Source organism: Fringilla coelebs (genome assembly GCF_963513975.1).
Source record: "Fringilla coelebs genome assembly, chromosome: 3".
Classification (NCBI taxonomy): domain Eukaryota; kingdom Metazoa; phylum Chordata; class Aves; order Passeriformes; family Fringillidae; genus Fringilla; species Fringilla coelebs.
Window position 1 is genome coordinate 30,625,890 of NC_140030.1, and position 16,396 is coordinate 30,642,285.

The 16,396-nt window shown below is 34.9% G+C and overlaps 1 protein-coding gene across 9 annotated transcripts in view; it reads left to right on the top strand.

The window, feature by feature from the left end:
- RIMS1 (regulating synaptic membrane exocytosis 1) overlaps positions 1-16,396 on the top strand; it is a gene marked incomplete at both ends in the record, with an annotated part of 301,933 nt that overhangs the window by 175,851 nt on the left and 109,686 nt on the right. For 8 of the 9 annotated variants that reach the window (XM_084203370.1, XM_084203371.1, XM_084203369.1 and 5 more), the window contains 9 exons: positions 2,485-2,552; positions 3,304-3,414; positions 5,377-5,476; positions 6,870-6,993; positions 12,450-12,496; positions 13,534-13,646; positions 14,598-14,728; positions 15,049-15,220; positions 15,350-15,506. In XM_084203370.1, coding sequence (XP_084059496.1) covers positions 2,485-2,552; positions 3,304-3,414; positions 5,377-5,476; positions 6,870-6,993; positions 12,450-12,496; positions 13,534-13,646; positions 14,598-14,728; positions 15,049-15,220; positions 15,350-15,506 — 1,023 coding nt within the window. Of the gene's footprint in view, positions 1-2,484; positions 2,553-3,303; positions 3,415-5,376; positions 5,477-6,869; positions 6,994-11,975; positions 12,033-12,449; positions 12,497-13,533; positions 13,647-14,597; positions 14,729-15,048; positions 15,221-15,349; positions 15,507-16,396 lie in introns of all 9 variants that reach the window. The other variant, XM_084203372.1, reaches the window with a different exon arrangement.

Here is a 16,396-nt window from a genome sequence, read left to right on the forward strand (position 1 = left end):
TGAAATTTTGAAGCTGTGCTCTTAGTAAGCTTTTGCATGTTACTTGCATATCCCCAGATCTCCATAACACTGCTGCTGTGAAGTTATTTTGTGCAATTAAAGAGTGAGTTCTGGAGTGTGGCAGTGCAAGAATAGCATAAATAGGCATCAGGCAAAGAAGCAGCAATGGCATAGGATGACCAAGGAGAAATTATTTCAAAGATATAATAGAGTACTGAACTGCAGATGTCCCTAGTATCAGTGTTGCTGGCATAAAATATTTTTAATGCCCATTTGGGCAGGTTTTTCATTTGTGTCTTAACTTTTGTGTTCTATTTGATGAGTGTTTATGACTAGATTAACTGACATTTTCCATTGTATAATCTTTTTTTATAGTTTTAAATTGCCCCAGAGGTTTGTGTGCCAGTGGTCTTTATCATACTGAATTGTAATGGAAATCTTAAAATTGAGTCATTTTTAAAGAATGTGTACTTTCCTCTCCCCAATTCACATATTCTTGCAGCTTTTAAAGTATTCACCAAATGGTAGACTTACCACTTTCAGTGACATTCAGTCAAGATGTTTGATTTGATAGCTACCTTTATAGCTTCTGAGCATATATTTGATCTTCCAGCTCAGTAGAGCTGCATTTGCAGTGCAGATCCTGCTCTCAGCTTTTGAGAGCAGAGGGTGAGAGAATTGGTGTTGTGACCAGCTTCTGCAGACAGAAGTGGGGAAAGGGACAGAAACCTAAAGGTTTAGATGTGGGAAGAAGGGTGCAGGAAGATAGCTTAGTGTCAAAGGATTTGAGGTTACAGAGGGATTAAAATACAGATCCTTAAGAAAGGACACTAAAGCCAGAAGCAGAAGGATGACAGAAAAAAATGGGCAGGGAAGAAAAGGCAGCAAAGGGCAGGTAGATGGTGAGAATAGGAATATCAGCAGGTTAGACAAGACAAAAGATGTATGCAAAGATCTTGCTACAGCAGGGGCTTGGTGGAGAAGGATTCTAGGTGCATGAATTAAATTATCATGGATCTGCAGTAACCAGCAGGAAGACCAACAAGGAATTAGGAGCCAGAAGCTGAATCTAGGAAGGAAGACAGGAAAAGAAAGCAGGGAACATGGGGATGAGCAGAAATGTGTTTGAGGACTTGGATACATTCATCTGCATGTTGGAGCTGACATTTATTCCCTCCTGAACATTTCTGTATTGCTAAGCAAATAACTCTAAAGCAAGAAGACAAAGTGTGTTGTGTTCAGTGTGTGACAGGCCAGCCCACACAGGAGACTGTTGATTTTTGGTGTTACTGTTGAGGCCATTACTGAAACTTGGGGAGCTCTGTACCATAGATTTGAGCTTGCTGCCAACACTGCAGGTGTCAGTGTAGTTTGTGAGTTTGTTCTTTTAATTTTGAAAGCCTTATAAAGGCACAAGGAAGGATCTTAAAAATAAAACTGAAAGATCTTTAATGTGATTTAATGTGTTTTCCGACCTGCAGAACTGCAGTAGCTAATGAAACCACAAACTGCCTCATGCAGTTATGTATATGATAGTAATTTGCTGTTTAAAAATAAACTTGGGCATATGATCATGTAGATGGTAAGCTGTTAAAGGTAGTATGAGTTATAGAGAATGTTGCAACTTGTATTTCATAATTGGCATCTAAGTATTTGTAGAGAAAGAATAAAAAATCTCTGCATGTAAAGGTATCTTCTTCTCCCTTGCCTGCTTTGTTTGGGCTTCTATTAGATCACTACTCCTACTAGAACACAGGCATCTAACAATAGTGTTACAGAGATCTGTTTTATAAAGTAAGATGATGATGATATATTGCCAAAAGTGCCCTCCTTGTCCTGATAGGCTGATGGTTTCCAGACCACTGTAATTCATGGTCTTTTTCTTGAGGTACACAGCATATAAGTTTGTCCCAAGTGAAAGAGAAGATTGCAGCCTCGTACCTGCCGTGGGTACTATTTGCTGTATTTGTGTGGCTGTTCCCTCTGGCACTCTATTTCCTGCTCCTGTGCCTCTCCCTCTGTACAGTACCTTGTTGTCACAACATTGACCTCTGCAGATTCTGGAGCGTGGTTGACTGTTCTGTCCTTAACTATAGCCAAGTGCCCATTTTGTGGAGTATTCCCTCTTGTGTCATCATTAGTTGTGGTCCTGTGTGTTTATTATGGAGATGGTGGGGAGGAGGAGGGATGTGAATGTGATGCTTTGGGGTCCATTCTTGACAGAGCAAAGGTAAAAATAGACAGTGTGCACAACCAATTCTAAGGTGCAATTCATGAAAAAGCAGAGGTCCAAATAGATGCATTATTTCATATTAATACACTATATTGTTTTCAAATTGATACATTGATTTGAATAATAATAAAAGTTTTGTACTTGCTTCATCAAACGATTGCACTTTAAAATTCATGCATGCAGAAGTAATCATTCATACATCTTTCTCTGTTTGAGAGATTACACATTTCTTTCTATTCATATTCTTCCAGGTGACTTGGATTATTACTGGCTGGATCCTGCCACGTGGCACAGCAGGGAGACGTCTCCTATTAGTTCGGTAAGAAATAGAAAAATAGGGATTCATAAGTATAAGTTAAAATGTTTGCTAATTATTTAAGCTCAGCATAGATATTTGAGTGTAAAAAAATATTCTACACAAATCATGTGAAAATTTGTTTTAGACCACCTAGGAAATGGAAATCAGAAAGAAAGTTTTTTGAAATGCATATTTGTAAAATTGCCTGAATTTTAACCTGACTTTTATCCCTCTATAGACATGGCACTTAATTTTGCTATGAACCAAAAAAAAAATCAGTTGTGAATGTGATGCTGCTCTGGGAAAGATTAATGATTTTTTTTAAGACTTGGAGTTGGAAAGCATAATTTTTATTTTATTATATAGTGAACCCTCATATGGTAGACCTGCATAACATGTGTTATTCTAAAGAACAGAATTTCTGCATGCGCTTTTCAGAATTGCGTAATTTAAAAATAAATATTTAATTTTATTATCTAAGGTGTGTTTAAAATGTTTAATTGTATTGAAGTTTGAACTGGATTGTAGTTCTATCTGTAGACTTAGTGCAGAGATTTTCTTCCAAGAGGCATAAATGTTTAAGGTAGCCAGGGTCCAACAGATATACTCATAGAAAACTCAGGTGCATTATGTAACACACGTGAAGGATGTTTGTGTCTACTGTGACATGATGATGCAGTAATTTTATTGGTTTATACATGGGCATCTAAATACTGGAGGATGTTCACACTTTTTTAATTCCAATTTGATTTAATTGCTTGCTTTTTAACAGCATCCCGTAACGTGGCAGCCTTCCAAAGAGGGAGATCGCTTAATTGGGCGTGTTATTCTTAACAAGAGAACAACCATGCCTAAAGAATCAGGTGCATTACTGGGGCTAAAAGTAAGTATTACATGATTTATGTACTGAATGGAAAGAAGTTCCACTGACCTTAGACATACAGGTCATAACACATCAAATCAGAGGACTCTCAAATCACATTTTTGTCTTTTGACAAAAAATGTATTCCCCTCTTTTCCTAAATTTTGGACATTATACAGATAAATTATGACTGTATAGAAGAAGTATTACTTCTTCTATACAGTCTTCAGTTCCCATAACAAAGGGACTGAACCATTTTGATTAAAAAGGGGTATGTTTATTCAGCTTCCTGTCTGCAAGATAAATAAGTACACATGGCAATGGATTAATGGAGTCCTGCCTTTTCCAGCTCTGCTCTTTGCAATTTAGTCAAGTAATTAATCTTATAATCAACATACATAAATGTCATCTGGATGCAAATGCTTACAAGATCAGTGTTTAAAAGCCACACAGCCATTTGAAAACAGAAATTTTGTAGAAAGAAACCAAATATTTACACAAAAATCCTCTTGAATCATAGCAGAGGTTATATTGAATTTAATTCCACTTAATGTAGCACCCCAAAATTGAGATATTGGCAACACTGTCCAATTGATTTAAATCCCTAATTTACATTTTTGGCAGACTTTTAGATTCATGTACCTAAATTGCCAGAACACTTAAAAAAGAGTTCTGTTTCTGAATCTAGTACCAGTTAAAGCATTTCTCTCTTTCTGTATGTTTTTTAATCTGTGGAGCAACTAAGAGAACTGATAGAATTTAATTTGGGTGTTCTTCCCTCTCCACTGAGAACAACAGAAAGAATGCAGGATCTGAAATATTCCCACCTTGAAGTTGATAGTGTGGCATGGTAATACATAAGATAAAAACATCTTCACTCTACTAAATGTTTAGTAATCTATAGCGCAAAGCTCATCTTTGCTGCCAGCAAACAATTCTATTTGAATAGGTGAGAAAAAAAGGTTGGGCCAAGTAGGAAATGCAGATTGTAGAGTTGTTTCTCTTTGATTTTTCAAATCAAATGTATATTGTGGAGTTTTTCTCTTTGATTTTTCAAATTTCATTATGGACTAAGGCCCTCACTGATAAATTTTACACACTATCGTGTAACAATATTGTTGGCAGATAGGCTTCTGGATACTTTTTTGGTATTAAAGCTCCTGCTAGTTGTTGTGATTGCAACATGGAGAACTAATACCTAATGAACCATCATTCTGCTCTTTCATTTCATTATAAAACTCCTCTGGGATCTTCCTGACCAAAAATAAACCAGAAAAAAAGCCCCTCACCTGACTGGAGAGAGTAAGACAGTTAAAGAGATACCAAGTCAGCAAGACTACATTTTCTTTGTATTTTATTTAAAATCTGGCCTCTTGAGGGCACTTGGTTTTTTTATGGTGTTCCTGATCTCTGTATCATGGAGTCATCTTCAAAAACAGATGTTCAGTTTCAGTTTCTCTTCTGTTCTACAAAAGCCAGAAGTTGCTGTCCTGTTGTGTTCTTGGATGAGAGTGCCTATGTTTAAGCATCATCAACATTCTTGGGAACTCGTTGCTCATATTTAATAGTAGTGTATTTGCTAAGTTTTCAATTGATGTACCAATTTTGGGATTTCATACTCTTGAAATGATGTGCACTTGCAATTTAAATTTGAGTATATGATGGACAATTATTTGTAAAAAGTGCATTTGCCTGGTTATTTATTAAGAAGCGTTCTTTCTTCAACAAATGTAGGTACTTAACAAAACGCATAAGATTGATCAGTCAAATACAGAAAAAGGAATATAAATTTTATTCATTCTGTGTCAGCTTTACTTATTTTTGTCTTTAAGCCTCTCTAAAACCCAAATTGACCATAAGTTTGCCTATGAACATTTCAGGTGTAATTTAAAAAATAATGTGAAAACTGATTGATCTATATATTTGTGCTCTATGTGACATCTGGTTGGGGGCTTGGACACTCACAAATTTGTGATTAACTAGGTTGTTGGAGGAAAAATGACAGAATTAGGACGACTCGGTGCCTTCATTACCAAAGTGAAGAAAGGTAGCTTGGCTGATGTGGTGGGGCATCTCAGAGCAGGTAAATCAATCAGTTGCATATAAAATATACTGTCTTTTAGTAATGACCTATTGCATGCAACCTTTAATTTGTACAAACATTTGTCATGTGTTGTGGTAATATTTTTTAAATACAGAACAATACTGTAATGTTAATATCAAATGCCGTGATTGCCGACATTTCTAATTTATTATGAACACAAATTGCTTGGATGTATGAGCAAAACAAAAGACACTTCTGAGGAATGCTGATAAGAGGACTGAGTGACACTGGTAAATTTTTGTTTGCTAGCTCAGGAGCTGCTTATTACACTCCACAGAAGCTATGCAAACATTTTTTTTTAAAACTGATTGTGGCAAACAAAATTCATATCACTGAAGGATGACACACTGCATACACAGTGGATTTTATTGGTGTTCCTTTCAGTGTTAACTGTTACAAATGAAAATGGAAAAGAAGCCAAAAAAATGGTCCTAAAATATTTCATTTCTATTAGATGTATCTATTGCACTTACAAATAAATGTCTGTGCTAATGGCACTTTTCAAGCTTCTAAATGAAGTTAGAATTATGCACAGCATTTGGTTTTCATAGTCACTTCTTAATGGTTTGTATTTTTACTATAGCTCTAAGCAACTACTTTCCAGTTGTTGTCTTAGCAAACCAAAGTACCTGTGCAGTCTCTTAAGAACCCAGAACCTCCAGTGCCAATGTGGATGACTTCAGGATAATTGTGTGAAGCAGATAGTAATAAAGAACTAGAAAGGATGATGAGTCTCTAACAATATTCTACTTTTTTTGGTATTTTTAGTTTTTTCTTTCTTACTAAATCAGAAGTTTATAGATTTTAAATGCAGATTATAATTACAGGAAATAAATTTGTCTCCATTAATCTTAAACCATTTGGGCTGAAATCCTAATTTTCTATTTCTGGTCTAGGTTTTCTTGGTTTTTTTTTTTAATGAAAGCTATTTTTAATTTCTAAAATTAGTTTTTGAGCCAAAATTATTTCCCAGAGAAAATATATTGTTTTGCACGTTTCCAATGAGTGAAAGTCTGTTCATCCTATTGCATGGGACCAAAGCACACAAAAAAGGCCTGGATGAGTCCTTGCAGTTAGAAAAAATACTTTTTTCCATATAAAAAGCATCCAAAATGTGGGTAGTTGATAAAAAATTGAGTAATTGTACAAAAATCATAAATTTTAATAATTGCAAATATGAAGTCTTGCATGAGGAACAGAACATCCTTGTGCAAGAGTTAAGCACTGGGAGCCAACCAGCTAAAGAGCACCTTAGCAGGAAAGTGTCTGAAGGTTTCATGATTTTAAATTATTTTTATGTTAACTTGAAAATACAGATTCCATTCTTTGTAAAAGAATATGAAAGTGAGATAAACTTCTCTTTAAATTCAAGGGGATGAAGTTCTAGAATGGAATGGTAAACCCTTGCCTGGAGCTACGAATGAAGAAGTTTACAACATTATTTTAGAATCAAAATCAGAACCTCAAGTTGAAATCATTGTTTCAAGGCCTATTGGGTAAGGCTAAAGACTTGCTTCTTTAGCATTGTAATTACTTCTGTTAATAGGAATCTTAAAGGGATTGTTTGTGAGTTAATTTTTTTTTTTTTTGCTTAATAATGGGATGCAATTCTCCTGTTACTGACATTCTGTATAGTCTGTTTACTTCACTACCATTTACAGTCTTGTGCCTTTGCAGTGACATATAAGCATAAATACTGTTTTCTATGTGGTGAAAGTACTATAAAGAGTTTTGCCAAGTGGCAAAGGAAAATTGGTGGATTAGGTGCACCTGTGCATAATAAACTTTTGGTTTTCAGGCTTTGAGTCTACTAGATCAGAATAACTTAAAAAGGTCTTCATGAGGGAAGCATTGCAGGATTCTAGTAAGCCAATGCTAGTAGGATTTTAAACAGGCCTTCTCTAAAAAGCTAAAAGGAAACACAAAATTCCTAATTGAAAAGACTGTATTTACCCTTAAAGGATTGCTGTCAAAGTCAAACATGGAAGCAAAAGATTAAATCAAAAATTAGCATAAATGTGTTATGTTTATAATCTCTATTTTTTATTATGAACCCAGGTTCAGAGTTTTGTGAAAACAATTCTTCTATTCTCAGTTTCACGAATACACCTTAGAAGGAAAATAATATCTGTTCAAATTGATAAAATTGGGGGGATTGGCCCTGCATTAGTGAGAGTAGTTTTAGTGATATCAGGACTGTTTTGAGCTAGGTCTTACAAAATTGAATATGAATAATTTATTGTAAATTCACATTTACCTTGTGAAATAGTCACATGATTTACAATTCAATTCTTTTGAATTTGCTATTTTCATCTTAATTATAATTTTTGCTTGTCTCAAATATGATACCTTTTCAGTTTTAGAAACAAAAACCTATTCATTCTCTTTCTGACTAAAATATCCTTTTATATTTTAATTATTGATTTTGTCTGTGCCATGTGAGTGTAGCTATATTTTGCAAATAAATTTTGTCTTTTTAATGGCAATCTCTATTAAAAGTACTTTAAAAATTGCCATTATTAGGTAATTCCACCTATCCGTTTGACCTTCTAATGGAAAATGAAAGTCTGATGCAATAATAGTGGCTGTTAAATGCTGTATTTGCCATCCAGCTGAAGACTCTGGGGAAGTAGAAGCTTTATTTTACATTTTTTTGAGATAAATTAAGAGAGATTCTTAAAAGAAAATTGCAAATTCAGTTGTTTCTTTGGATGACCCATACATATTTTTTCAATATGTAGTAAAAAATTGATCACATTAGATTTTGCTTTTGTTTTGAGATAAATGGAGTCTTGACATGGAGGTTTTTTGTATAATGGAACAACATTTTTCTTGTAGAGCTATGTCTCTATGGATTTTTAATTTTTTTTCTTTTGCTTGAGGGTCAGGTTGTTTTTTGGGGTCTTTATAATAACAAAAAATATCCCTAGAGCACAGAATTTTAAAATTTAAAGACAGATCCTTTCTATCCTGCAATAATGAGTCAAAGTCCAGTTGTTTTATGTCAGATTGGGATTTACCTGTCTGTCATCTGAAAATAACCAAAAATTTCAGGCATTGTAGACTAGAGAGAAAATCCTAATAATAGTTATCAATAGAAAGAGCATGCTGCACAGGATTTTCTTTTTTTTCCTTTTTTTCTTTTTTCTTAATAGCTATGGTCTATGTGAATTGTCTTGTATAATGGAAAATTATTTGCTTGATTAACAGATTGCTTTGATTTTGTCCCTCTCTCCACTTTTGTCTTGTTTTCCAAACTGTCTGATGGTTTCAGATGCATGACAGGGAATTTTATTTCATCCCATCCAACACATCTAGTTATGTCAAAGTTTGGTGGGTACTTTTAGGTGCTGACTAAGCAAAATTGAAGTTGCTTGATACAGCATTAAGTGATTATCCATTACAGCAAAAAATTCCTGTGAGGGAATAAGTTCCCGAAAGGCCTGAAAATGGTATTTCATCTACATAATTTAAGTGTTTTCATCTCTCAGTATTAATAATGCAAATAATGTACCAGCACTTTTAATGGCTTTGATTTAAAAATTCCTAGCATATTAGGTCTAAAAAGCCCAAATACGACACAGTTTGCCTCAAGTGAATAATGGAAGGACTGTAAGTCCACAAATGAGACTGCCTACAAATTAGACTGCCAGTTACAAAACTGCGGTCTAAACAATTTGTTCAGTCTTGTAAATTTGGATTTCTCTGTCTGCCAGCAAATGTAATTTTAAGTAATGGATAATTGTAGGATGTTTATTAGAGAAAAATGTGAAGCACATAACACTATTAGCAGCTAAAGGCATAACAACAATAAACAGTATAACCGCAATAGTACCGTGGAAACTCCATAGAAACTAATTGACACTAATTCAAATGGCTGCAACACAAGGTAGATAAGAAACCTATAAAAAGTAGAATTAATGGGTTGGCTATCTCAATATGAGGGGAAGAATTACCTATGAATATGCATACAATGTGAGAGGTGGTTAACATAGGACAGCACAGAAAATCCTCTGGCAGTATACTTTTTGGAGAAGAAGCGTGGCATGGTAACTAACTCACCATCTCTTGTGCGCTCTATGGGATAGTGCAGGTAAAACAAATGTTTTTTTCATTTGTCTCTGCTTTCTTTGTCAGATGCTAGCTATCTTTGCCTAGGTTTCCACAGATAATGCTGCCAAACTGTTTCTGTGATATGATTCAGTTCCTCTGTGCAGGGTTGGTTACTGTGGGGTAGGTCCTGGCAAGGAGGTTGAACCTCCATCATAAACCAGGCAGTGCTGAACCCCAGAGAGCTGCTCAAGTAATTAGTGCAAACTGCAGATTGATCTACAGGTCCTGATGGCAAGGAAAGACCTGGTTTTGGAAAGAGCAGGATGAGCACTGGGGATAGTACTCAGAAACTCTTTAGAAGCTCTCTGGGGTGTACAGTATGATACATCTTTTCCTAGAACAACCTAAAAAGTGTGGGTTACAACCACATTTGAATTTGGTTCTTCTTCAGTGAGCAACCTCTTGACTAATCCCTCAGAGAAATTATAGCTGTTCTGGTGCAAAATTGTGATTCTCACAAGCCATATATCTGCACAGAGTAGTTTCAACCTCAGGTACAGTTTTGTTTAATTTACATAGTCATTGAGGCATGAAAGAATCAGGCATAAGATAAGAATATGTAATATCATGTAAGACCACACCAGGTAGAGATAGAAAGACAAAGTTTGAAGTTGGCACCTCTTTACTGGAGGTGTTCCTGACACTACTTTTTTCAAGTTCATATTGCTCCAAAAGGGGAGTAAAAATTTGTTACTGGATTAGGTAAGCAGTTGTGCAACTTTTCACTTTGTTTTGCTTTGATTAGTCTAGTTTTGAATATTTTAAGTAATGAGCTACTATTTCTTCTAAAGAGCTTTTTTGTAAAGCATATATCAGAATATTTTCTGCAGTGCAAAATTAAAAGCAGGCTGGATAAGACTAGTTTTCTTACATGAGTAGTTTTAGATTATAGTTTCCTTTTAGTATGTTCATTCTCTAATTAAAATGCCAAGATTTAATCCTCTTTTAAACTGTGTGGATCTCTTTCTCATGTTGATTTATGATTAAATTGTTCTGTATTGGTTGCAGTAGTGTGACAGTGCCTTAGCAGAAATATGAATCAGGTATTAAGTTATTATTGATGTGTAATTAATATTTGAAGTTTATTTTTAGCTTTTTTTTCCTACTGTATTGTTGACAATACAAGAAAAAAAATCCAAACAGAATTAGTTTTAGTGTCTTTCTTTAATCACACCAGGACTATAGAGCTTGGCCCTCTGGCTGGCACTTTAAATGCTGAAACAGTCCTTGCACATGTGAACCTTTGTTTAGACATCCTAAAAGTGATGGCATTACAAACAGTGCTGTACTGCAGATGAGAGTGTTCATATTCTAACACAAGAAAATATTGCAAACTTTACATTGTATTGAACAGAAAAATCTGTTTGATTGTAGTAAGTAAATACTTCAGACTGATGAGAAATGCCCTGGAAAGACTGACCTGAAAAAGAGAAAATGTTAAGAGGAAGAAGAGTGCACAGCAGCCCTGCTGTGCAACAGGTCATTAATCTGTTCATATGTTTGCAGTGTACTACAGTGCCATGGCAGGAATGACTAATTCGGCTATAATTCCATGAGTTTGAGGAAACCACATTATTCTTGATTCATGAAGTCAAGACAAGGAGAAGCACATTCTTGCTTAGTGATGTGAGGTTTAAGCTGATTTGAGACGTTAACACAGAGCTGAAATAGTCTATTTTGAAACACAGGCACCGCTAGTTTAAATTGCAGGACACGAAAAGTGACTTTAAGGCTCAGTGATTTGGCACTGTTGCATTCTTTTTCTGCTACAAGTGTCTGCTTGTCTGTTTCTTTTTCAGAAGTGACTTTTATATACCTAGGAGTCTTAGTTTTATTGAGTTCCAAGTCAGAAAGATTTCTGTGTTTCACTGAGCAAACTGCCTGAATACCTTTAAAATTCTCATCTATAGACTTAAAATCTTGTAAATGTTCTTCAGAAATGTTACTGCAGTTCCAATTTTGGATTAGTCTATGTGGATGAGAATACATTCAAGTAATTCACTGAAGAGTTTTGTTTCCATTTCCCTGCTCTGCTGCTTTTTAAGATTTGTGCAATACTAGATGATTGTTGCTCTTGTAATCTATTTTCAATGATGGCTGAGAATAGAAAGAGCCAGGAACTAGCATCATCCAGATTTTGGTGGAAGAATAAATTTATTGATGAGAAAACGCTGATAGATGTGTGTGGACTTGATCAGTTTATCTTACTTATATATGTATATGTGTTGGATATGTATGTGTTGAAAAATGTCCATACCCAGTTGTAATACAGTTTCATTTTCTTTTATCCTTTGGAGAAATGCATTATTCACTTGTTTGTTTAACATTGCTAATGATCTTTGTTTTCCTCTTTTATTATTGTAAGACATTTTCATCAGTTTCATTCTCTGAACTCCTTGAGGCGTTTATATAAAAATTACTAGTGAGTTAATCTTTGTCTTATCTTTTTATTTTTGTTCCTCCAAAAAATAGTTGAACAACAATAGCTGTACTTCCTTTTGGGAAAGGAATTACAGCTATGTACTGTATATTTTTCTGTTCCTAAAATTTCTCTTTCTCTATTGTTCCAGTTGCAAAAGTATCCTGTAATCCATCCACAATGTTAACATGGTGGTGCTCATATTGTTATATCTGCTAGTTCCTTAAACTGAACATGGTTTGTGTTAGTGTGATTTTCATGAATGGTAGTGGAAAGTATGTCTTTAAATATTTCCTTTCTTTCCTTCTTTGTAACCTGTTAGAACAGAAACAGATCCATGTTATTAAAACACTGTCCCGGTATTTGTCACAGCCAAAGGTCGTCTCTGTTGTTTCTAATTGATATGTATTCACATTTTAGTGATATTCCACGGATTCCCGAGACTTCCCACCCCCCCTTAGAGTCTAGTGAGTACACACCTTGTTCTTTTCTTTAAGCATGATCTTGTACCCAGCAAAACTATTTCAGCTATGATATTTCTGAAGGATGATCTGTGGAAATTGCATTGGCTCTGAGGTTTTTGCATGACAAAATTCAATGGGTTTTGGCCTTGTGTGTTAAATTTGAAGCAATGTGGATTTTATTAAACGTATACAGATTTCAAATGCTAGCAGAACTCTGTTTTTTCATTCCATGTGTTGTGTTGTTAGTACCAGAATAATAATTTACTTCCCCTAACATAAGAGAGAAAACAGGTATAAGGGTCTCCCAAATGTACAAATGGTGTCAGGATTTCACCTCCTGCACCAAGCAGAGTAAGTCCACAGTTCTTGTTTCTTTTTTTTTAACAAGAAGACCTTGGTTACATGAATTTTTTGTTCATGCTTCAAAAGACTGGTGTTCTTTTTAACTATGCCATTTGAATGTTTCAGCCAGAGTATTTGAGGGCCATGGCTCCCAGTCCTTTCCCATCTGAGCCTTTCCAGAGATGCAGCTAGAAACCTTCCCTGGGACAGGGAACGTGTGATCACTTGTCACAAGCTCATATCATTAGTGAGGGCTCTTTTTCTCTAGGGGAGAACTGAGGATGTCCAGCAGGTGCTGAAATACCCTCCATGCCAGATGCATGTCCTGCATGTCTTCCTCTTAAAATTTCAGACTACTGGGAGTATAATCCGTACAACAGATGTGGTGTATTCATCAAAGACTTGGGATCATAGAATCAGAGTACTTTGTGTGGGGAGGGAGATGTGTAATTCAGTCAGAGAACAGTATTTTATTTAAAACACCTGCTATGGTTTGTCAATGATGTATGAGGAGCACTCTTATTATATTTTTTTTCAAACAAACCAAAAAATGACAAGTTTAATCTGGGATGTAAGGGTAAAAAACCAGTCTTTTCACTCTATTTTCTACATCAACTTTATACAATTCAAAGAAAAAGCAGTTCATAAGTTATTCAAATTTTGGATGGTAAGTTCATGTGTTTCTCATGTGGTTTTAGGTTCAAGTTCTTTTGAATCTCAGAAGATGGAAAGGCCTTCTATTTCTGTTATATCTCCGACTAGCCCTGGAGCCCTACGGGATGCACCTCAGGTCCTACCAGGGCAGCTTTCTGTGAGCATATTTGGTTTTTCTTGGGTTTTTAATGGAAATCTATGAAGCTCTGGTCCTTCAGCCCTGCACATTCCCAAGGCCTGTTGGGAGGCCAAGAGAAATGTTCAGTGTTGGTAAAGTTTAACATCTTTCAAAAGTTTTTTGACAGCATCCCATTGAGAAGAGCTCATTAAAGTGCCTTGAAACTTGTAATTTGGTAACTTCTGCACTGAAAGTAGTGACTTTGCTGTCCAGTAATCTGCAGATTCAAGCAGAGTATCACTGTTTTCTTTATGGGAGCATTTAAAGGCCTGTATATTTGTTAAGCATTACACTATTCAGTAATGCATTTCAATATAGATACATCTTGGAACTTTCTTGTAATACTAATTGAAGTCCTGCCTGTTAAGTGTACTGTCAGTACTTAAACTTTGTTTTCCACATTTTAAATTTTTTTTTACATTGATGTTATCAATTCAGGAGTATACAGCAGGCTTAAAAATTTCCTAACATTATGATTCTCTTAAGAAATTATGTAGCTCTATATTACTGTTTCCATAAACACTTTTGAAAAGTGTCATGAATCTGAGTAGATATATTTCAACTATGTCTTGAGATAAGATGCAAGCAGAGCTTTCTATTTAATGCAGCTTTTAAGGTGCAGAGTTAAGTTAGGTGCACTTACAGTTCCAAGATTATGCAGTGAGTACAATAAACAATGGAAGTATAATCAGGCACTATAATTTTATTCAGCTATGATAAATATAACAGTCTTTGGTATATATATACCATCATCTTTTCCATCTAGCCTAATTAAATATTAAGGGGTTTTAAATGCAATGTATCTCATTGTTTCGGGGGAAAAAACAAACCCAACAGTTACTTTTACATTGTGGTTATTTTTGATGCAATCTGAAAATTCTGTTTCTTTTCCATTTTCAGTAATATTTTCTGGTAACTTGATTCCTGTAGGTTAAACTCTGGTATGACAAAGTGGGACATCAGTTGATAGTAAATGTTCTACAGGCAACAGATTTGCCACCAAGAGTAGATGGACGCCCCAGAAATCCCTATGTAAAAATGTATTTTCTTCCAGACAGAAGGTAACAGTATTCCAGTTTATAAAATTATGTTTTAATTTGCCATGCATTAAATCAACCTTTAATGAATGCTTATGATAACTCCTTTTTGCAATTTTTTATAGCTAGATTATTTATAACAAAAAATTACACTTGAATCACGCAAGTCACTATCAATTTAACTTCGTGGCCTTTTGTAAGAGTGTGAACCACTGTGCAGAAAATGCTTACTTCATTTAGGCATTATCACCTAAGAGAAAATGAAAACAGTTACATCCCGATGAGTACATAGTATTTTCTGATTTATTGCCATGAATAATTTACAAAAAATATTTATGTTTCAGTGATAAAAGTAAAAGAAGGACCAAAACAGTAAAGAAAAGTCTAGAGCCAAAATGGAACCAAACTTTTCTCTACTCACATGTACATCGTAGAGATTTTAGAGAACGAATGCTTGAAATCACAGTATGGGATCAGCCAAGAGTACAAGAAGAAGAGAGTGAATTTCTTGGAGAGGTGATGCATACAATCACATTTCTTCTGAGTTCATTGTTTGGTTTTGAGTATATTTTCATATGTATTTTGTGTGTGTGTTTCTCTGTGTGCCTTCAATGTAAAATTGAAACCTGATGATTTTTCTGCTAGATTCTTATAGAGCTGGAGACAGCACTTTTAGATGATGAACCACATTGGTATAAGCTACAGACACATGATGAATCTTCACTACCTCTGCCTCACCCATCACCATTCATGCCAAGAAGACATGTTCATGGTGGAGAGAGCACTAGCAAAAAATTACAAAGTAAGTCCAAATTCCATTAAGCTCTCTTAAATTTTAAATTAGAAGTGCTGGATGTGGTGTAAGGGTACTTAAATTCCAAATAAAATAAAAAAGATACTATTTCATAGTCTTTAAAAGTAAGGAAGGTAATGAAAATGTGTGGCATTAAGGCAATTTAATTATGACATTATGACATGTCAGCCTTACAACTGTGACATGTAACTTTCAAGTATGTGAAACCTGCTGGAATTGATTTGGCTTTCATTAGCAAAAAAAACTGTTCAAAGTTTTTTTTTTCATAAACTTCTTTTTAAATAGAAAGATGAAGTTTATAATTATTGGATTGTTTAAAATTTTTTTTTTTTAAACAGAATTCCTTAAAGTCTTACAAGGCTTAAAACCACTTTTCATTATAAAGTTAGTCTCAACCTCCAATATGCTCATTAAAGTGTACTTTTGCAGAAAAGAGAAAATTTATTAATGTGTTTGGGAGGTACAGTTGTTTCCATGAGTCTGATTTCAGGTTTGTATGAGGCAAGTTAAAAGGAGATATTTTGACATTATAGTTTCTCTGTTCATTTAAACTAAGATTTACTTAGAAATATGAAAGATGTAGGGGATGGTTTTAAAATGCATTTCCAAGCTATTTTTCTGATTTTTGTAAAACATGGAAATCATTCACTCCAGCCAATGCATAGGAAATCGGTGTGCATTCAGGAATGAACTGTAAATGTGTGTCACTGCTGTAATTGCTGCATGGATGCCCAAACACAGGATATGTATAGAAAGAGCAAATTAAAGGTTAGTTTTTGGGAGATATTTGAGCTTTTCTAAAAGCTGGCAGTGCTGTTTCCTCTTCCTCTCTCTCACCATATGTTGCCTCATCTCCTTTCCTGTTCAGCAAGCTGATT